The 22,555-nt window shown below is 40.2% G+C and overlaps 1 protein-coding gene across 1 annotated transcript; it reads left to right on the top strand.

The window, feature by feature from the left end:
- Positions 1-16: 16 nt before the first annotated feature.
- TMX4 (thioredoxin related transmembrane protein 4) lies at positions 17-22,555 on the top strand (the record flags this gene model as incomplete). The annotated part of the gene is made up of 8 exons (XM_084284744.1): positions 17-246; positions 8,146-8,261; positions 11,571-11,616; positions 12,732-12,860; positions 13,823-13,868; positions 16,044-16,145; positions 17,725-17,788; positions 19,436-22,555. 8 exons carry the CDS (start codon positions 17-19, stop codon positions 19,720-19,722), a joined length of 1,020 nt encoding a protein of 339 aa, XP_084140870.1. The 3' UTR covers positions 19,723-22,555.

The following is a 22,555-nucleotide window of genomic DNA, read 5'->3' as shown; positions in this document are numbered from 1 at the left end:
CCCGGGCGGGGGCAAAATGGCGGCGGGCGGCGGCGCCGGGCGGTGGCTGTGCGCGGCGGCCGCCCTGCTGCAGGCGGCGGCGCTCGGCCCCTCCGCCGCCTCCTCCTCCTCCTCCTCCTCCTCCTCCTCCTCCTCCTCCTCCTCCTCGATCTCGGCGGGCAGCCCCGGCGAGCTGCGGAGCCGCGTGCGGGTGCTGGGCGGCTCCAACTGGAGCCTGGTGCTGCAGGGCCAGTGGATGGTGGAGTTGTGAGTAGCGGGCTGAGGGGCGCCCCCCCCGAGGGGCTGGGGTCGGGCTCCTGCTCCGCCGGGTCACCTGCGAGTGCCCCCTGCGAGTGCCCGAGGGGGATAAAGTGCCCAAAATTTGGTAACCTGGGGCCGCGCTCATTGTGAGGCGACGCGCCTGGTGCCTGGGACCTTTGTGGGGGCTGGATTTGGTCAGCAGCGCCTGGCAGGAGTGGGAAGCGCTCCCTAAAATCCTCAGCGCTGCTGCTGTGTCCTGGGGGCAGCGGGGCAGGTGTCCCCGTGGTGCCCAGGCTGCCAGCAAACACCTCTGTGGCCACAGCTTGGCCGCAGGTACGGAGCTGGTGTTAATGCAGGCGATGGCTTGTGCTTGGAGGCAAGCTCCACCTGGTTCTAGTTACACAGGAGAAAAGGAACTTGAGGTTTTCTAACACAGCACTTAAAGAGTGGTTTGGATGCTCGTGTGGCACCTGTAAGTGTGAAATAGGATTTTACTGAGGCGTGCGTACTGTAACAGCTTCAAACAGGCTAAGTCTTCTTAGGAAGGAGACGGCCTGTCAGCGCCTGAACTCCTGCTTCCTTGTAAGCACACCGCTGCTTCAAGTTTTCTTCCACTCGAGTGTTGAATTTGAATTGGTTTGAGTCATTTGGGGGAGGGATTACGGCTTCCCCATGGGCTTTGGTGCTCTGGATGCCACTGGAGTGTCACCAGGGATAGGTGGAGGCAGCCCCGAAATACCTGATTGCGGGCCCAGGGATGCCCATGGCTGTGGCTATGGGCTTGGGCTTGGTTTTGAGCCTTTTTTTTTTTTTTTTTTTCTACCTCCATTTATCTTATTCTAACAGATGAGGGAAGTGATAATTTTGGAGTGGGAGAAAATAATTTTTTCCTCAAATTTTCTACTTTTTTTTTCCGCATGTCTGACATCCGAGGCCTATGTGGAAAAAAAGTTGTATGAAGTTACCTATTTGCTCCCAACCCAGTGAATACTGGGGAGGACAGGGGTCGCTTCAGGTGACCCGGTGCTTTCTTTTATTTCTAAGAGGAAGTACCTAAGTAACCAGTGGTGTGTGCCCTTGGGGGAGGAAGAAGAGAGGAATTGACTGAAGTCAGAAGCGGCTGGGATAGCGAGCAGCCACACTGCTTCGCGTGCCTTTACTCTGCTTGAAACATGGGAATGACAGGTAGCTGAGAATAATAATGGTGCAGAAGTTAGCTTTAGCGCAGCTGAACTTGGTACATTGTGCTCTGCCTACTTTTTTTTTCTATTTTGTATACTGTGCTTCACGTGGCAAGGAAACTTGGCTCTCCATGCTGTGTTCGGTGGTGCACTTCTGATACATCCTACTTGTGAGGAGCCTTCCTCTCTCCTGAGGATGCTGCTGGTTCTGAATTAAGTCTGAGATCTCCAGTTGTGTCTGAACACTAACTTAAGGTCCTGAATTAGTTTCTTGTGATTCTTACAGTTCTCATATTGACAGATTTTGGCTTTTACTGATTTTCATCTGGTTTAGAGCTGGTGGTGTGGACAGGAATCTGGCACTGGAGTTCAGAGGTTCCTCCCATGCTGTGTGGTGGGTCTGTTGGCAAGGGTGCAGCATCCTTCATCAAAACTTCATTTGATCGGAGGATCTGCTGTTTATAAGACTTTTAGCAGTATTTCTTCTTATTTTTTTAATGCAGAAGTTGTTGCAGCATCTCTTTGGAGAAAAAAAAAAAGGTCACTGGTTCTAATTACTGTTTTGAAGCCTTCTTCAAGCAGGTACTCCTGTATAACTTCATTTTCTCCATTTGTGAAAATAGCGTAGGCCAATTACCGTACGCTGCCACTTTATTATTTGTTCTCGGGTGCACAAATGGAGAGACTTAAGTCAGAAATAATTTGTGTGCGGGATTTGTAGGGGTAATAGGATTTTTATTCCTTCATCCCTCCTAGCTGAAGTGCGTGTACTTGGCTGACTTCTTGTAAATATTCAGTTATTTGTAGCTGGCAAACCTGCAGGCACTGGAAGCAATGCTGCATTTCATTGATAATGTCCTGGATAACTTTGTCTCTGGAAGACATTGCAACGCTTTTTGCTTAGTGTTAATATCGCAGCACACAGATCCTCACTGAAATACTTAAACTATGGTGTTGGAGCAAATTTACAAGTTCCCTTCTTGAATCATTTCTACTCCTATTTTCTGCAAAGCGATGTTTTGCTAGCATGAAGAGTTTTCTTCTGTCTTTATTATTGTGTCTCTTGGGAATATAGAAAACTAAATCCTGGTGTTTCGCATTAAAAGTGCATTTTGCATTTGTAAACATAGCTTGTTCCAAGCTTGACTGATCTCTGTTGAACTTCCTCTTCTTTTTGAAGTAAATAAGTGTTTATAGTCTTCATGCCTCTGTTTACAGGCTAAAGTAACTCCTGCTGGTCCTGCAATACTTCAGGTGTTTGCCTGTTGAGAAAATCTCTGCTTTGGTTCCCACCTGGGCTGTGAAACGTTTTGGTTCCCTTTAGTTTCAGGGAAGTATTAGCGCTGTCTGCTCCAAAACATGGATGGGTTAACTTTTTATTTTAATTCCAGACAAGGTTAACATTGGGACGACAGTAATAATCATAACAAGAATCGTGCTTTCAAGGCTAGCTTATAGCCCATAATTTATTTTCGTATAACTTAAAATGTTTCCCTGCTGCTCTGCGGGTGAAATCATCACAAGGGGTCAGTGCCTGGCAGCTCCTGTTAGCTGCACCGCTTCCAAGGGAGTGTGCTCAAAATCTAGCTGAATTTGTACTGCTTATGTGGACTAATGCTTTTAAATAATTGGCCCGAAAGGCTGCATAAATAAACTTATGAAGAATTCAGTGAATTACTTAACAATTAGTGTAACTGAGATTCAGGACTCAGTAAGATTGGGGAGTTTTCTGTCACTTGGGAGAGCATGGTCTCACGTTTCCTCTTGATTTATTAGTATCTAGGCTTTTCTTAGTCCTATTCGTTTAAAAAAAAAAAAGTCTGCAGGGAATGCAAATTGAGTTACTAGAGCTGCAGTTTGGTTGTGAAGTGTCTGCAGACCTCCTGAGGTCAGAGAAAGTGACCAAATTATCCTACTCAGTAACTGAGCGTCGTTCCTGTGCTGGGCATTGGCTGAGCAGAAACTGATAAAATGTGAAACTGAAATATCTGTGGTAGCTGATACTTTGCTATTGTTGCAGAGATAAACCTGTATGGGGTGGTGGAACTTAATCTGCAAGAGTTCGCGTTGCTTTTCAGCGATCGGCTGGCTTTTTGTTTTAAAAAGGAACACTCTATCTTCTTCCAAAAAAAAAAAGACACTGTGAGTGGAATACAAGTTGAATTGCAGATGGAAATTTAATCATTTTCTTGGTTTTGAAAGTAGAAAGCTGAATAATTACAGTACATCCAGCCTTGCTTCCCATCTTGGTCTTGAAATGTTCGAACGCGCTTTGTTACTGAGCCGTGGAACGAGGGCAGGGTCGCACTCCAGCCGTTATCCTGGAGGATACAGTTTAATTGACTCACGGTGTGTCGCAGCACAAGGTAAGCAGTTGCGTTTCCCCCTGTGCAGGTGTTACCAGAAGAGATCTGCGTGCCAGGTTACCCCAGCACACCCAGCAGGATGGGAGCTCAGCGGGCTGCCAGCAGTGCCTAGTTTAGGTTTTGCCACAAGGTCCAGATCCTGTGGCTGTGGCTCTGAAATCATCTGCTGAGCTTCTGTGAACGCTTACTAAAGCTCAGGCCTAGCAGGACAATATACTGCCAACGTGCTGTTGGCCCACAGAAGTCACTTTATAGAAGGAGTTTGAGGTGTGTGCATGACAGCATCTGAGAGGAACCAAACAGTTTGTGATTTATTATTTAAGCCATTTATGTGAAGCCTGGCAGGACAACCCAGGGAGAAACCTCATTTCTCTGTGCTGTGATGTTTGCGATAGGCCTTTAGCAATTTGTGAAAATTTAACAGTTGTAGAGCAACTCTTTTGGGGTTGGGAGATGTTCCGTGTCTGCTTTGGAGGGTTTTGGCATGCTGGAGGCAACTGCTTGTCAGCTTCCAGAGTCTGCACTGTGTTGCAGTGGTTCTGCACTCATTAAACCTTTGGGAGGTTTCTGTGTGTAACTCAAACAGGAAAAAATCTGGCTTCTGCTAGGCAAGTCTAATACACTTACAAAACTTGTAGCAGTAAGACAAAGCTTGATGGAATAAAAGTAATGTCTATTTTACTCTCTTACTGCTATGACCGTTCTACGAGGAGCTGTCTCAACAGTTGCACCTCTAATTTTAATGGTACTCCCAATCAGAAATGAAGTTGAGAGCTTGGCTTATTTTATGCTTCACAGAAGGAACGGATGAGATGTGTCTTGAATGGAGAAAAATAGACTAAGCAGGACATTTTTGTCTTGGCTGTTCTGCTGTTTTCTCCTCAGTAAATCCTCTCGTGCCCGCTGCCATAAGCTGCTCTGCCTTTGTTCTTAGATTGTTGCAACTTCCTGAAGTTGCCATTGCAGCAAAATGCAGAACAGGGTTCAGGGTTGCATCTGTTTGATACTGATAGCTGCTGCTGATAGCACTGGAAGGGCAGATAAAGGAGTCAGTGACATCCATCCAAAAAGGAGTGCATCGGTCAGTTCCCTAGCCACCTGCTTGAGGTGAGAGGAGCAAGGATCAGCAGTGCTGCCTGTGGAGCTGTGTATCAGTGCAGTAAGTGCAGTTGTTCCCTCTTTACCCATTCCTCCAGCAGTACCAGTGACTGGTGTTTGCTCAGACTGGTTTTACCCCAGCCATCTGTGCAGCTGCTGTGTTTGAAAGCCAAGTGCCTGTGTATTGCACAAATTGCTGCAAGTGTGAGCTGATGCAGCTTCACATCTGAGACAGACAGGCTTGGCTTTTCTTGACTTTGAAAGCTTAAAACTTGGCTTCTGGGTTGTCTTTTTATGCCCTCGGAAAGAGCTTCAGGTCTTGCAATGGATTGGAGTGGGAACCAGAAGACACCCGGCCTCTCTGAGACTGTGACTGCAATCTGCTTAAATCTGGTGTTCTTGCAGTGGACCCGACCGGTGAATAGACATTTGCCTCAGGTACGGAGGGGATGCAGTGGATGAGGTTATTTGGACTGTGAAGCTGTGTGCTGTGCAAGAAGCCTGGTAGGGCCACGGGTGAGGTGTGTGTTGGCAGGCATCTGATACGTCCTGCAGTGAGGAGCTTGTCTATGCGTAACTCGCAGGTACGTGATGTTTTCAGGCAGGTTTTTGTAAATGGTGGAGATCGGTAAATTGCTGTTAAATATGTAACAGCCTGCTGAAAACGTTTTCCTCAACCAAGTGTCCAGGACTTGCTTTAAATTCCAGTCGGCTTTGGTTTAACTCGGAAAGACCTGCGTGCTGCTTCCTTGGAGCACCTGGGGGGCCACAGAGCACAGTGTGAGCAACACCTTAACAGCTAAATGTGTTCCCTTGTGCGCAGGGAGCTGGGGGAGGAACAGCCCTAAACCTGGTGCTGCTGCTGCAGTGCTCATCGCTTCCTGGCTGACTGGTGGTGGAGTATAACCAAGGAGATTTGGTTGCATCTGCTTTTGTAAGTGAAGGCATCCCCGAGTTCCTCGTAGTGCTTGAAGTGCTGAGTAACCAATGTGGATGCTAAAGCTTCAGAAAAGTGAGGATTTTGAAGTCAGCAGCAGTAAGAACCCTGTAAAAATCTGATCTTCACTGCAAGTTGTGTAGGGGCAGGGTATTTCCTGGCTTGCAAAAATTGAATTTGTAATTTCAGGAATATAAAGCTAATATTTTCAGGCAGATGACATGTGCCAGTGTCCAGAGTGAGTGGCTGGGACTTGTAGCACTGAGCGTGACTTAGTTCCATCCCGTGTCTGGTATTGATACAGAAAGGAAGCCAAAAAAGCAAGGCCTTGTGTGAAGTTCATTGTTCTCACTACCAAGCAGTGGTAAGGATTTTAGTGCTGCTCTGAGATAAAAGAAAAGGATTCTAATCATGTGAATATTATCTCAACTATGCACATTGAATATTCTGCTTAATTTCAGATAGAAGAAACTGTCATGAATGTCAAATGCAAGCACGAATGTCGATATGGCCAAATTTCCATTTCAAGATCAGACAGTACCTGAAGCAGGCTAAAGGTTAAATTAATCCTGGAAGTCTTGTGGGATGAATTTGACACATCTAGAGAAGCTGGATTTAGAAAGCGTTCCAACTGCTGTCTTTAATTTTAGAGCAACATCAGTAGCGTTATCTGACATGTGGCTTCTTACTTATCAGTCAAACTATTGTAATAAAATGTAGTCTGTTTTTGAAGCACAGTATCTGTCAATCTGTTATTAAAAGCACTCTACAGGCCAGCAGTTCTGCATGTGAGATTTGTTTCCAGCATCTTTTTAAGCGATAGTGACAGGCTGTTTCTTGGCAAGATTAGATTTATGTACCTTTTTTCAGGTGCTCTCATAACGAATGATGTTGCTTCAAAAACGCACAATATTAGCTTTAATATTTAAAATCATAAATTTCCATTACAGTAAAGTACAGTGCGCATTTTTTAACTTGCATCTTTTTAACATCCAGAGTGCAAGATTTCCGTTTTGAAATACTTAATTTTCAAGCCCCCTATAAAAAATTTACAAAGCAGTCAGTAAATTCGATTCTACCTCTTCCATGAGAAGTTATGTGTTCAGATTCAGCCTCGTTGACCTGAAACATCAGTGGGTGGCTGGAGAGATCTGTCCCCGGGCGCTGCGGAAGCAAGTGGTCCTGCTCAGAAGGCCACCGGGCAGGGAGAAGTGCCTCTAGGTCAGGCAGGTAGACCCACGGCGTGAGGCAGCCCCTTGCAGAGCTTCGCAGTCACGGTGGGTGCGTGGGCTGGGAAAGATTTGGGGCTCTGCCCATGAGGAAATTTCTTTCTATCAGGAATGGAAGAGGAACACAGTAGCACATTTTGAGCCCTGTGACGATTAGGGTGACTCTAAACCCCCCTACATTTGCTTCCTTGCCTTTTAAAATGTCAGAAGCGTGCTTATACATTTCAAACCCCAATACATTAGGGGACATTTCCTAAGGGTCTCTTGATGTGCATCTCTAAAAGGTGTGGCTGTGGGGGGGGGGTGACTGCCGTGGCTCACGTACGTGCTGCACCTCGCTACTTGTGTGTTATCTGAATTGCGCGTATGAGCAACTGCTGCAAGCTGCAGAAGTCTGACGTGTTCGGGTAGAAGTGGGGTTCTGTCAAAGTTCAAACACTTTCTGATGTTATCCTCTCAAATTAGCTCTTCTGTCTTGGTGTTGATGTTATCAATAACTACAGCAAACGTGGCTTGAATAATGCAGTTGGTAGTGTAGAGAACTCAGCTCTTGTAACATGCTTTCTTATTTTGCTGAAATTAATCCTAAGATAAAGCAAAACTTGAGAAAGACAGTCGGTACAAGCAGTAGGAATTTAATGTGTACTTTCTTCAGATCTCCAAAGAGTGCTAGTGAAAAAGGCGTGCTCGGATGTATTGAGTAGGGGGATAAGGCCAACGTAACTTCCAGAAGTTCTGAGGAGTGGGAAATCAATACGAAATGCTGCGTTGAATGAGTACAGCCTGGCTTCAATAATTCAGATAGCTGCCATGAAAATGGATTTATTTTCTATGTAAATAGAATAAATCATGAGTGGTGAGGGTTTTGATATGAATTTCTCAAGGCCGTGGAGACTTGCTTTTGTTTTAATAACATGAGGAGGAACACAGGGGGTGATGCGAAACCTACTTGATTAACTTACTCAGTAGACTTGATTAAGAAGTGCATTTTTTCCTGTAATTGATCTGTTTGTATTTTCCTCTATATGTTAAATCAATTTGAATGTGTACACATATAAGAAAATTAAAATATTTAACCTGTTTTCCCCCTTCAGCTATGCTCCTTGGTGTCCAGCTTGTCAACAGATTGAATTGATCTGGGAGAGTTTTGCAAAAGAAAGTGAGCGTCTAGATATCACTGTGGGAAAGGTGGATGTCACTCAAGAACCAGGTATAGTACACAGACAGTGTTTTTAATAAAATAAATTATTTAGTCTAAGTGCAACTTAACATCAGGGAGTGTGCTTTATTTTACTGGAGTGCATGGAATGCCAGCCAAGTCAGACGTTTCTAAACCAACATAGTGCTCTCCACATCTTGCTTTTCTACATAGCTCACATCTGTGTGCATAAGCGTTTGAAAGGGTAACTTGAAGAAATTGTGGGGGAACAATCTGCCCTTACACTGTATTAAAAGGGGCTTACTCTCTGTTTTAATCCAGTGGAAGCTGTTGCCCACCTTACTTCTTTCCCCTCCAAAGTGTCTGGAGAAGCATCCAGTTCTGTAGCTTCCAGTTTCTGAGAATTTCAGGATGCAGTAGCATTACCACAGTATGAGCCTCCTTTAATAAGTTTTAAACTATTTTGCATTACAGTGCTGTTTTACTGTCATGTTAAATTGTAGTGGTGCTTTTGAAGTACAACCTTCATTGTTTTTTTTTCTGATTTGCTGCATCTATGCAAATACACTTACAAACAGGATATCCTATCTATCCACAGAAGCATAAATACAACGTTATTTGTTCCTGCTCTAGTGACTCCTTTCAAAATTTTGAATGTGTTTCTGTAAACAGTACCAACGTTATTTTTTTTCCAAATATCTACATCTCTGAAGAACGCTTCATGCTTGTTTTGGCTTTGAGGGGATAAAAGATTTTGTCAGCAATATCAGAAGATTGACAGCAAGAGGCGTTACTGGACCAAAAAGATTCCTAGAGCTTTAGGATTTTTTTTGTATTAAAGTATGTTAAAATGTGTTCTGTTTACTTAAGAACATGCCAAACAAGGTAGTTTTACAAAATTAACACTAGGTGGATGAGTTAAATTGCTTAAAACCAGAGATTTAAATTCACAAGAAAATGCCAGCTGTTCTAGCCATCACGTTGGTTAATGTTTTGTTTAAAAACTTATAGGTAGACAAAAACTGATATTAAAAGCTGTTGGTGTGGGGCATTCCTCTAGTGCAGATACTCATCAATAACAGATTAAGAAAATGTGAGTTTGAACATCAATATTTTTACACAGGTGAAACTTAAAGCCAACTTCTGCTGCTTCACCGTAACAAAGCAGGGCTTACTCTGGAGTTAAGGCTGCAATTGGGGATCCATTATAATCCCATCTTGTTATTTTCTCCCAGTTAGGTAGGGATTCTTTGCTTACGTGGTGTTCAAATAAGAGGATTTCAGTCTTGATTATGGCATTAGGATGTGAGTAACTTAAAAATGCCCTTTCAAAAGTGAGTCTGTAAAAATAAAATATTTGGGATTCTGAATGGAATTAGTCTACCTGGTAAAGGATTTGAATGGGTGTGTTGGGACCTTAAGGGATCAGGTACTTTTGTTTTCACCAAAAGAAATCTCGTGTGTGCAGAGCCACATAAAATGCCATTGCCAAACCCTGCAGGGGGAAGCAGCCATTTGTGGTGCTTAATTATAACAGAAGCCCAAAGAATGAATCCATCAGAGCCTTAGTGGATTTACAGCATGCTTCAGTCGCTTGATGTAGTAGTCTGAAAGTGCTTGTTCCTTCCTTGTCTTTTCTATTGAAACACCCAGTATTTCAAGAGTAAGTAGTGGAGGTGCTTCTGGCTCACAAAGTTCCTGGTATTTGGGGTGCCTTTTTTGTGAAGTTCCCAATCACAGCATTGACAACTATTTAAAACAAGATTTCTTGGGTCTTCCATAATCTTCTTTAAATATTTCCTTGTTGAAAGCAGCAGTATTTTTAGATGGCTTCTATATTCGGTGTATTTTGGAGTGGAAAGGCAAATAATTTTTTTCCCCCCTGGTCTTGGTTGTCTGACTACCTGATGGGCATGTGCCAGGGTGTGATTTGCAAACACATGCTGACCTGTGTTTGAAGTTAAACTGTTACCCAGTTCAAGTTAGGATTAAGCATGCACCAAAACAACTTGCTGTATGTTCTTAGCTTTTTGAAGATGACTTGCATCTGATTTTGCTGACCTATGGACGTGTGTGAGATTAGCACAAAACCTTCATCTGAAATGTTGGGATACTTCAGTGCACTTGGCAACAGATTTTGTTTTATGCTTTGCATTGTTCATGCTAAGACCATTGGTACTTGCTCTAGGATAGGTTACTGGTAAAAGGGATTTAGGCTGGCTACTTCATTTTGTTTGCCTGCTTAGTCCTTGATAGGATTTCAGAGTTTTTCAGTGTTTCCATGACTGTGCTCTTTATAAGCTCATAATATTCTTTACAGTTCTTTTCACCTTTTTTTTTTTTTTTTTTTTTTTTTCGTGTGTGTGCTGCTATTCTTTCTGCTTCATTAATTTCTTCTGTTACACTTGTGCTTTTGTTTATTTAGTGTCTCCCTGTGCTGGTGTGGCTTTGAACTGCTTTATAAGATTTCCTGCCATCCTGCCTCCTATAGCAATAAAAGCAGAAGGCTGAAAAATGAGGATGCCTAGTTTTATGGAACTTTAAAGAAACTTGTATTTGATTTAAACATATTCAGAAATGAAACAAACAACAACAAAACCCACAAGCCTTTTTTGCTAGTTCTGTAGGGGGTTTCACTCTAGAATAATAAGCATTAGTACTGAAACCTAAAAATACCTGGCTTAATTCAATTTAACAATAAGAACCTAGAAACGTCCAAAACATTGTCTTGCTACAGTTGTGCATGAGAGAGATGGGTTGTGCAGCATACAAGGATTATTTGGAAGAAGCAAACAAGCAAATAAGATTACTTTATTTAATTACTTTAAGTACCTGAAACTTACATGCGCAGCTCTAAATCATTGAAAATCAAGCAGAGGATGAAATAAAACAGCGGGCTGGAGTTTGCAAGCCTGCATTGCTATGTTAGTGGCCCAACTTTCTAGATGGAGCAGTGGGGATCTGGATGAGGCTGCACACAGGCGTGTAAGCGTGCAGGATTCCGGAATAAGGGTGCGTTTGCGTGGCTCATCTTCTTGGTTGGGGGGAGCACTCCCAATCTCATCGTTGCACACAGCTGAAGACAAACAAATGAATTCTCTGTAGGAAAATGATCTTGTAGTAAGCCTTCTACAAGGTAAACATTTTACTTAACTTGGCAACAGTATTTAGCGGCTGTTAGTTTATGGCATGTCTGATGACAAGCTAAATTTTTTTTACAAAATGGTGGTAAAAGCTATGCAGTGTGCTTTCTAGTATACAGATGAAGATCTGTAGGTACTTACAGGTAAGTCAAAATGCTGGGGAAATTCTGCTTTACTTAACTGATTGATGTGGTTTTTTTCTTTCCTTTCTTTCTAGGCTTGAGTGGTCGATTCTTTGTAACAACACTTCCTACAATATACCAGTAAGTACGTAATACTAAAAACAACTGTCTATTTCTGTATGTTTTATTTTTTCCTGTCCTGTTTGTACAGTGACATTGAAGACATGATGTACAACTGGCTTATCTCACTTGGTCAATTTTTAAAACGTTTTTCAGGAGCTCGGTGTGTTTATTGGACATCATGTATTTTTAATTTATGGTGGAAGGCTTTCCTACAAACAGTTTTGTACCTAGATAAGTGATGCTTTTCCAGTCTGAAAAGAACATTGGATAATATGTAAGAACTGATGCAAGTCTGCAGTATTGGCTTCTAGAAAGCTCACTGTATGTGAGCAGAAGCACTTGACCTCGTAGAAGTGTCACTTCAATTTCTCATTTTAATAACAGTCTGTACAAATCCTATGTAAAACACTACAGAAACCTTTCACTAAGCGTGTAGCGCTGCTTCTGTTACTGTAAATTCTTAATCTATTGACTTTATATATTGGTATTTATATTGGTTGAGTCCTGCTTCTTGCCTGTTTTACATCATAACTCTGAAATATAGATGGCGATGAAGGAATATTGACTTTCAGTTTCAGTTTAGGGTATTGCTAATGGCTCTGATTATGTTAACAAAGTCCTCATCTCAAGGCTTCCCTTAGATTAAGTGGATTTGCTAAATTCTCTTGTTACCAGTACTGTTTATAAACAAATCAAAAAGGGTGTTTCCTGTGTCTTATTCAATGAAGGATGAATTCCTTTAAATGGAGAACTCTGTATTAAATCGTGGTATTGAGTTGTACATCTATAGATACATGTAAGCACACTTTTGATTCTGAGATGTGCCTAAAATTAATTTAATTAACTTCCTATGCTTTATATTCAGTACAGAGTGACTTTTTTATTTAAGAATAATAGGAATTTTTAATAAACAGCAAAATCTCATTTTGTTGAAAATCTGAGACCATCTATCAGATACTAGTTTCAAAACATTAAAAATCTTTGGGTACTCAGCTTCCTGAGCAAGTTGAATCTGTGTACATAGTATGCTTTGTTTTTTTATTTTTGGGCGGAGGGGAGGAATGGCAGAACGGAGGGTTACATTTTTCCCATACAGTTTAAACACTAAGTTAATGTGAATTTATGCTTTTTAGTGCAAACAATGGAGTATTTCGCAGATACAGAGGCTCACGCACATTGGAAGACCTTCAGGGTTATGTTTTAGAGAAAAAATGGCAAGCTGTGGAGCCAGTAGCAGGATGGAAGTCCCCGTCTTCTATAATGTAATACTTTGTTTTATCAACAACAAGCATGTTTTGTAGCTCATCATTCATTAAGGGTGCTTTGCTGACAGCTTGTTCCCTAGACAAGTAGGCTTTGTAGAAGCAATCCTTATTGACAGCCTGCTATGCAGTTTCTCACCTTTAAAAGCAGTTTATTTTCTGCACTTTATTTTGTCTGTGCCTGCTGAGGTTTGTTGATATTACCTCTGAAAATATGGGGGGGGGGGAGGAGGAGGAAAGGGAGGGAGGGAGGGGGAAGGTATAGCCACTGAGCATTTCACAGGTGTCAGTTCTACTACTTGCTAAATAATTTTAAATGTATGTTTATGTAGATTATTTCTGGTCACTTGCAGCAGCAGCTTTAAGGTTTTTACTTGTTTAAAAGGAACTCCTGTGTCTTCCTTTGGAATAGGAGACTGGTAGTGCTTTCACAGTATGCTTGTCTCCAGAATGTTGAGTTTACTTTGAAATAGCATAGAGTGCTTGTGTGCTGTAAAAGGTGAACCAAACATATGAATGCCCTGTTCATTTCATTTTGACTAAAGCTATCATGTATAAATTTATATGAAAGATCCAGTGTCTGTCCTTATTTCTCATCTGAGAATGAGGAAGTATAGAATATTTAGTAATGGGGAGAGGAGCTATAGGGCTGTATGCTGCTGTGAGCTGGGGAGAAGGTGCACAGACTGCTGATATTTTGTGATTATGCTCAAATGCTATCTCAAGCTACCATTTCCATGCTTTCCATTTGAGCCAGCTTAAATGAACATAATATAGAGAAGAATGCTTTGTTTGCATTAGCTTCCTTCTATCGATTCCTAGGGGCTAAAATGGTATCAGAAGTGCAAAAGCAGAATCTTGCTCTTTTTTTTTTTTTTTTGGATAGTTCACTTTATATATTTTAACTCTTTACTTGTCTTAGAACATGTTCTTCCCTCTTTTTTTTTTTTTTTTTTCCTTAGGATGCATGGTATGGCAGGGCTATTTCACTTCTCTGGCTGGATCAGGGTAAGTAACTATGTGGTAGCATATTCCATACCCCTCTTTATTCATGCTTAGAATAATACTCAGTTTAACAAGTCAAAATCTAATTGAATACTTTCATTACTATTTTATGAGTCTTCGATTTTCCATACGTTTACTGTGCATTGGATGTATAGCGTCTTTGCACTAGAAGTTTTGCAGTGCTAATAGACAATAGCCTCCACGCCAAAAATTGTAATTTGTTTGTAAAGATTATCATAAATAGTGAAAATACTTACTGGTGTTATTATCTTGGTATAGTTAGTATTCTGACAAAATGTGCTAATACCGAATTGATAAAGTATTTTTTGACAGCTGCAGCAGCTGTGGCCGTGTGCCTCAGGAATACACTTAGTATCTACCAGTCTCTGACTTAATCCTATTCATAAAAATTATTTCCAGATTCATTTTAGAAGTTGTAAATCATGCTCTTCTGCTTTTTGTCTACATCTAATCTGTTGTGCAGACGAACAGAGTAATGGCCTTATTCTTCAGTAAGAATTTTTGCATCTGAATTTCAAACTATCAATAAGATTGACATAAAAACAAATCTGGACGTTTTAATTACCAGAAGTAAGGGAGAAATGCTTAGCATACAATGAAGTGTGCTTTGAACTTACAGAACATTTCAAGACTCTTCTGTTTGGGAGATATCAAAGTTTTTCCTGTAGTATGCAAATGCACAAGTGTCTGAAAATTCTCAGCAATTTTGGTTGGGAAATATTCTTTCTTAAGATCATCAGGTGTAGCCGACTATCTGTAGCAAAACAAGTCTGAATATTGTAATATCCACTTCAAAAGGTAGTAGGGAGTTTGAACAGAGTTTGTAGCACTTCCAGTAAGCATCTAACTATCTCGAAATCAAATAAAACTTTCCATTATTAGGTTTCCCATGCAAGCTATCTTTGATTATTTCTTTCGTTGGATAGTATTAACTTTTTACAGCCTTCTGGCTTTTCTCTTCCTTGGTTGCTGTGCAATGATGTTTTTCTTGTCTAGTTTCCTTCCTGAAAGATTACAGTCTTTTTCTCAGAGCATTTAATTTGCTTTCCACTCTAATACATATTTCAACTCTACATTTCCTCACTCTTCTTCCTGTACTATCCTTGCATATGGTTTAATAAACGTTGGGTGCTGTTCAGACATTAAGGGGCTGGGAGGGGACACAGACAAATAATTTTCAATATTAAATTCCGTAGATGTTGATTGTGGTTTGTTTTCTAATGGCGATACTCTCTTCAGAGAGTAATGTTATAATTTACTTCCTACCGGACAATCTGACTTGATGTGATGCTTGGTTCAAGCCAATAAATCTGTAGGTTTAAAAAACAGAGCTCATTTTCAGTGAAAGAGACAATTAGTCTCTTTAAATATAAAATGAGAAAGCACTTATTTTTTATCTGTGTAGAATGTGTGGCTCTTTTTAAGAACTGAAGAGCTTGAGTAGGAAATAAATGGCTGCATTTTAGTTAATGAATGAATTCCCAAATGGAAGTATTTGTTTTTATCTTGTGCAAACTCAAGCACCTACCATTCTTCTTCCAAGCTATAATTCTTATCCTAGGGATAAAGCCACTTCTAAGGATCTGTCTTTTCCTTGGTGGTGTGCTTGTAAAGTGGGTATAAAATAACACCTGCTTTGAATCTGCTGTGATTGATTTTTTTGGTTCTGCAATGTTTAAGTTCTAAAACACCGTTGTAAAATTGGCTGTACTGGTGTTCTGTCATCCTCGGGTATGCTTACTATATGGTCTCCTCCCTGCAGCAGAGGCTGTAAAAATAGATGTATGGGTTCATGCCATAGATTCATCTAGCACATTAATCTGTCTTAAGCAGCTGCCACCTTCTTACAGAATATAAAATCCTAGAATGTTCTGATACGTTTTTGTATGCTCTGAGCATCCCTTATGCATCTGTCCGCAGTAAGATTACATGCAGTGCCTTTTAATGTGAAAACTCAGTAAAGCAAAACAAGATTTAATGCTATCAGAAGAATCCTAATATGACATTTAAGGGATGGCTGGTGCTTGAGAGGGAAGACTTCAATATAAATGCTGTTATGAAGGGTCTTAATTAGGTGTCAATTTATTTAATGGTGACAGTAGTATCAATGCTGTGTGGTGTTTGGTGTGAATTTGATAAATACCTTCTCATTTCCAGCAAATTCATAGCTACCTCACCGGCACTCTTGGAATTCACGTTTGGATGTCTTATGCAATCTTCATCTTGGCTACCTTGTTGATTGGCCTGTTCCTGGGTTTGGTAAGAGAGCGTATTCCTTCCTTAGTTACCTTGAACTGCTTTGCATTGTCTTCGGTGGAGGGGGGAACAAAAAACTTCACTGATACCCTGCAGCACCTGATTTTAATTGCTTATTAATTGCTCATTATTATACTGAAGGATTGCATGTGTGTGATCAGAATGGTGTCTAAAGACTCCAGCTTTCTAAAAGCAGGCTTTGTGGAATGATTTTTGTATTAGCTGAAATGGGGCTGTATTTGTGGGAGTTAGCAGTGCAGGTTTGCTGTTGCACCGTTACTTAAAATGAAAGGATGAACATCTTTTCTAAAAAGCTTTGAAGATACGGTGTTCTTAACTGACCTACTCTATTTGAAGCCATTAATGTTGTGCTAATGTATGCAGTATCAATACATGTGAACAAATGCTTTTTTTATTGTACAATTAAAACAGCTGCATCTCTTGAGATGACAGACTTCATTGTCAAATAAATGCAAATCAAGGTAACATAGCTAGAAGATAACGATGATTTTCAATTTAAAAAACCAACAACTCCTTCTTCCACTTAACAAAAAAAGACCACCAAAACTCCCATCAGAACACCCCCTGCAACCCACCATAAAATACACACACACAAAAAAAGGAAAAAGTTGAGAAAATATAAACCTAATCTTCCTGCCTTTACTGAAAAGCTTTTCTGTGACTGAAATGTAGTTCTTATCGTTGTATCATTTATCTCTTTTCTTTCCTTTGCACTGTTCTTAACATGTGACAATGAGACACTAAGGTTTTCCCTTGCATTTTGACTGTATGTGTTCCACTCTGAGGCTGCTTTAGCAGAAAACTAAAAGGTACAACAGAGCATAAAAGGTGGAAGTACAGATTGTGTATCAGGGAACTGGGGAGTGAGAATTGAATAGCATGCTAAAATATAGAAAATCTTGACCAAGAAGTTTTCTGAAGTTTTAAATAAAGATCCTCAGCTATGTTCTGGGCATCTCTTCTGAAGATGCAAAGCATTTTCAATGCTAAATAAATTTAGGGAAATAGGAGGCCGAAAATGTGGAGTGGAAAGCAGAGAATGTTGGTTCATATACAGAGATAGCACTTTCTTTCCAGTGTTTTTAATTTAGCTCCTTCAGGCAGCTCTTGCCTATGAGCCAGATAATGCAATTTTCTAAATTTTCATTGTATGTTTAAAAAGGATGAGTAGGTCTTTGCACATACTGTATATTAAATTATCAAAAAAACACACATTGCCTTTGTTCAAGTCTAAGTATCTAAAATTACTTGCCACTTAGTGAATACTTATGTATTTAAATGATAGCATATTAATCTTTTTGTAAAGTTTTTGTAAAGTTCTGCTTTCTAAGAGCTGCTGGTACTTCAAGTATCTTGAAATTCTCTGAAGTAGGAAAAAATCCAGAATCAGTGCAGTGCTAAAGTGATGAAGATGAATAATGAAGTATCCCAAATCAGTATTTCTTCTCTTCATCAGCTTGCCAATTATATTTATACCCAGGGTACGAATATAATAGTGCAGGGGCTGCTGGGATGAAATGCATATTTGTTAACAAATGCTTTTTTCCCCCCCTTTACCCAGATACTGGTCTTGATTTCAGACTGCCTTTGTCCATCAAAGTCAAAATACAGAACTGAAACATCTGGTAAGAACTCCTGAGCGGGTGAGATGTTGTAGTTTTAAATGTACGTTTGTGGGAGGGAGGGCAGTATGCTGTCAGGCACTTAAATCTGACCCAGTAAACCAGGTATACATTATGATCACCCTGTGACAGGGATTGTCACACTGTGTCAGGCTCTATTTAATCAGTCAAAGCATCTGCCCGGTAGCAAGGAAGACAAAAATACTATTACTAGAGCAACAAAAACCCTCAGCACTTTATTCATACTTCCACAAATGTGAAGAGGCCAAATGCATTCAAAATGAGGAAGTCTTCAAGAAATATACTGGGTTTTGTTTATTTTATGCAGCTGTATCTTCATTAGATTTGTTGCTTAAATATAAAAGGAATTTGCCTTGGCAGGACATCTCTACATCCTATTATGCACTCTGTATGTTGCCTTAGGAGATGCAAAATTCTGAACCTATACAATTTTTTATCTAAATTGTGGAAAGAAGGGGAAAGGAGGTAGAGAGAATCAAATCTAGAGACTGCAGGAAATAATAAAGCGGCATAATAAATGCCAGAACTATAAAAATTCTGTATCTGACATCGCTGCCAGTTGAACAGACCTTGGCAGTATTTTATCACTAGTCACAGATCAGACCCAGTTGCAGCGTTGAGGCTTTAAGCGTCCCTATATGAGCTTCATGGGGAAAGATTAGAACAATGGTGTTTCTAGGTCTGCGTCCAATACACAAGGCTGTTTCTTATCACACAGGTTGGGGGGAACTACTTAGTCTCTTGTGTGATTAGAGGTTACCTTTTTTTCTGCCCTGCAGCATATAAAACCAAATTTCCATCTGGAATTCTAAAGTTGGTCACTAAGCTCACAAGGAAGTAATACATGGTGTGAGGCATTGCATCCTCTTTAAATAAAAATAAAATAAATCTCTTCCTGATCCTCAGTGAGAGAGCTTCAGGCCAGTGTTCTGTACCTTAGGGAATGGGAGGTAAAAATTTGCACACAAAATGAAGTCTCCTGTAGACACCAAATGTGTGTTAAGTTCCAGAACACCTTGTGTGGTGATTGTTCTATCAAGTGATGTCAAAACTGAACAGTAATTAAACGTTTCCTTTGTAACTGTGTATATTTGTGTGTGCTGGTTTGCAGTTCAAGATGAAGATACATCTGTGATACTTACCAGGAAGATTGTAGCCAAATTTTGGATTTTTAAATATGCAGAATTACTGTCTTTAAAATCACTATCAATAGAAAAACCGTACCGGTGCAGTATGCTGTCCAGTGAGCTGATTGACTCAACAGCAGCTGTTACCTGACAGCTTACCGGTGTCTTGTCTCTTTCTTGTCGATTTCTTTGGTAATGATGCCTTTTCAAGGAGCCAAGCAACATGGATCTTGTCACTCTGTGGAACCAAATGAAAGCCTGATATGCAGGAAGAACAAGTGATGATGAAAGAGAAATTCTGCTGAAGAAATATTTGAAATAATTTAATAATAAAGGAAATATAACGTCATACAAAAGTATTCAATAGTAAAGTTGATTAATATTTTAGTATTGTAACATACTGCAATGTTCATGATGTATTTCACATAAACAGTGGTTTAACTTTTAAAAGCATTGTTTGGAGAGTCAATCTAACATCAGTATTTGAAACTCTTTTGTTTAGAAGAAGCAATTACGAAGGAGAATGTGGAGAATGCAGCATTAGAAGAACCAGAAGAGGCTGCCGAGCTTTCTGCAGATGATGCAGAAGAGACTGCAGAGGCGAAAGACCTCTCAGATGAAGAAGATGCAGCGAATTCAAGTGCTGGTGACTCAGAAGAGGATCTGGAGATTGGAAAAGAATCGGGCGAAGAAGAAACAGAAGATCTGAGTGAACAACCTTTAGCTGCTTCAGAGACTGAAACCTCAGTAAGACAGCGTAAAAGTCAGGCGGCTGACAATGGACTATAGTTGTTCAGTGGTGTATTTTGTACACTTGGACCAAAGAAGTATCAGACCCTGGGTCTGAAGCTGAAGCTTACACTTGATTTGTCACTTGTGTTTACGCAAAACTTCTGCTCTTTCAGCAGGCTTTTCTTTTTTAAGATAGTAATTACTCATTGAGTTTGTTTTATAAGTATATATACTGTTTATTGTATAACTTAGCCATGACAATCAAATTAAGTGTATTATGTGTGTATTGTGTTCGAAGACTTGTAAGGGAAAAGGGAGGCGGAACCAAGTCTCAGTTTGCCGGCTATAAGGTGGTCATCTGTGCTTGTGCTCCTCTGTAAGTACTGCCCAAGAGGAGGACTTTTAACTCTGAAGTAGCTTGGCAGGGCTGTGACTCTTCTGAATGTTTGTTTATTCCAAATGCCACAGAAGCACCAGATAAGTGATACAGCAGTGAAAGAAGGCACCTTATGAGTCTTCTGTTGAAAAATGTGGTGTAGGATGGGTTTATTTTTATCACTTTTAACTGAAGCACCTTTACATCTTTCTTAATGTTTGTTTTGAAAGTATATCATGCGGTGCACCTTGTGCTCTGATTAGCATGGCCCCAAATTTTTCAGGCTTTGGTAATTCAGAGGCATGCTGCATAGCTCAAGCTTGTCAGCTGAGATTATTTTTATTTTTTTAGACCCAAGGAGTTTTGAGTAATCAAAAGCTTCAGGCCCAGAAAGAGTGGCAGCTAGATGCTTAAAATGTGTAGTACTTACAGTTTAAAGGCAATTATTTTGGTCAGGGAAAACTGCCAAAGCGTGACTCTTTTCTTTAAGGGATTGTAGCAAGAAATACTCATTCTGCAGCCATTAAGTTGCGTATTTCTTGCCAATACAAGCTTGTGATGTGCAGCGCAGTTCTACTGTTTCCAACCCAGAACAGTTTTGGCAGAACTCAAGCCGCTTTAGTAATACTAATTGAGGAGGCATTTAAGGCTTCACCTTTGTCACTAGAATCAGCGCATTGGGGAAAGGGAGGAGCAGGAGCGAGCAGCAAGGAGAAGCTTTTGGTTTTTGCTGATTATATCAAGATAAATATGTATTTATGGAACTGTATAAAGTGAAAATGGCTTGGCAGGTAGACAGGATTAGGTGTGATTAGAGGACTTAAGTAATTAAAGATACCGGTATTTCCCTCCTTTGGTTGACTTGTTTAATACTAGTTTTTTTTAGGAAAGGAATACCTACAGTAAGACCTTGTATGTTATATTCCTGATTGGATGTGTGATCATGTGTGTAAGATGTCTTAATCTTGACTTCTTTTATATTATGTATATTTATGTATATTGCATAAACCTTGCTAACATGCATGAATTTCATCTTGTTCTTCTAGAATAATCAGATGAAATCATTTCTCTTACTAGAAGAGAAGTTGCAAGTGCAAAATGCTAGTTTCCTTTGAGACTGAGATTAATAGGGCCAATTTGTCTTGACTTTTTTTTTTTAAATGCTCGTAAAGAGCATATTTACTAAGAAAGCTTAACTTTTGCGCTCTGCGTCCTGTTACGTATTGTGTCTTGGAACCATGTAGCAGAAGTTTGGATTTTTTTTTTTCTTTACACAAAATTACACTGCATGTATTGAATATGAATTTTCTTTAGGAGTGCTCTCTGTGCTGAGGTTGAATCTCATTCTACTATAGTGGAGATGTATAAAGATGCTTTCACATGTGGAGACATACAGATGTTAATATATGTACATTGCACTGTAATGAGAACAGTTGGTTTATCTTGTGTAATCTGTGCGTTCTTCAATGTAACTAAGAAACTGTAGAAGCTTACAGACAGCAGACCTCAGTATCAGTTGAGGTACATAGCTATTTTTTTTCCTCCAAACTAAGCGTGCATTTGCAAAAATTAAGAAAACTTCTGTCGCTACCTTAGAGTGGAGGGAAGAACTATGCACATAAAAGTTCAGAGTACAGTTTTGTTGTTTCCAGGACGCATTTGCTTTTTTTCCATTTATCTGTGCATCAGGAGCTCATAAAATCCTAAAAGGAAAACAGGACTTAGATATATTTCAGGAGACAAGTAGGAACCAGTGTTAGGTGAATTTCTCAGATAAGAATTGATACAGCCCTTCAGTCATGGATCCAAAGCTACTGGACTCTGAAAAATATGAGGGACCGTATCTGGTGTAGATTGAGGGTGTTGATGACTTTGCTTGGGTACCAAAGAGGATGTTTAAACTGCACAGGGCCTTGTGATACTCAGTGTGTAGGAGGGAACATGTCAATATTAAGTTTTGATTTGATTTCTTTTCATTTTCAGAATAGCATGGAGCCAGTCATCTAAATTCTTCTCTAGCTGTTTAAAGAGACTTGACTCTAAAAGATACGCAACATCCATATACCTCACAGTTTGTCTTATGCTGCTGGGAATTTGAAGTATTTAAAGTATTAAAAAGTTACCTGTTGTCAGTGCTCAAGATGAGGTATTGAGGCTTCTTGAATGTTCAGACAAAGAACATGTTCTCCCAGGAGTTGTACTTTGTTAAGGTGTCTTTTGAATTTAAAACCACAAAACACAAATGAGACTGTGACCTAGCAGATACAGGGTTTCTGAGATGCTGTGAGAGAAAGATCTGAAGCTGCTGCTGTGTGATGATTCTCTAGAGTCTCTGCTTACAGATCTTCTGTTCTTGCATGTCACTGTTGGGTTTGGATTACTTAATATGAAGTTAGTATTTTCCATCTTCATGGATCTAACAAGATCACTCTATGCAGGGATTAAGTTGTCAGGCAGCAAGTGGCAGTGGTGCATCTCTTCATAGATCTCTTGTAAATCTGGAAATGAGCAATA

This window comes from Netta rufina (assembly GCF_964035555.1).
Source record: "Netta rufina genome assembly, chromosome: 3".
Lineage (NCBI taxonomy): Eukaryota > Metazoa > Chordata > Aves > Anseriformes > Anatidae > Netta > Netta rufina.
This window is presented reverse-complemented; position numbering and strand designations above follow the sequence as displayed.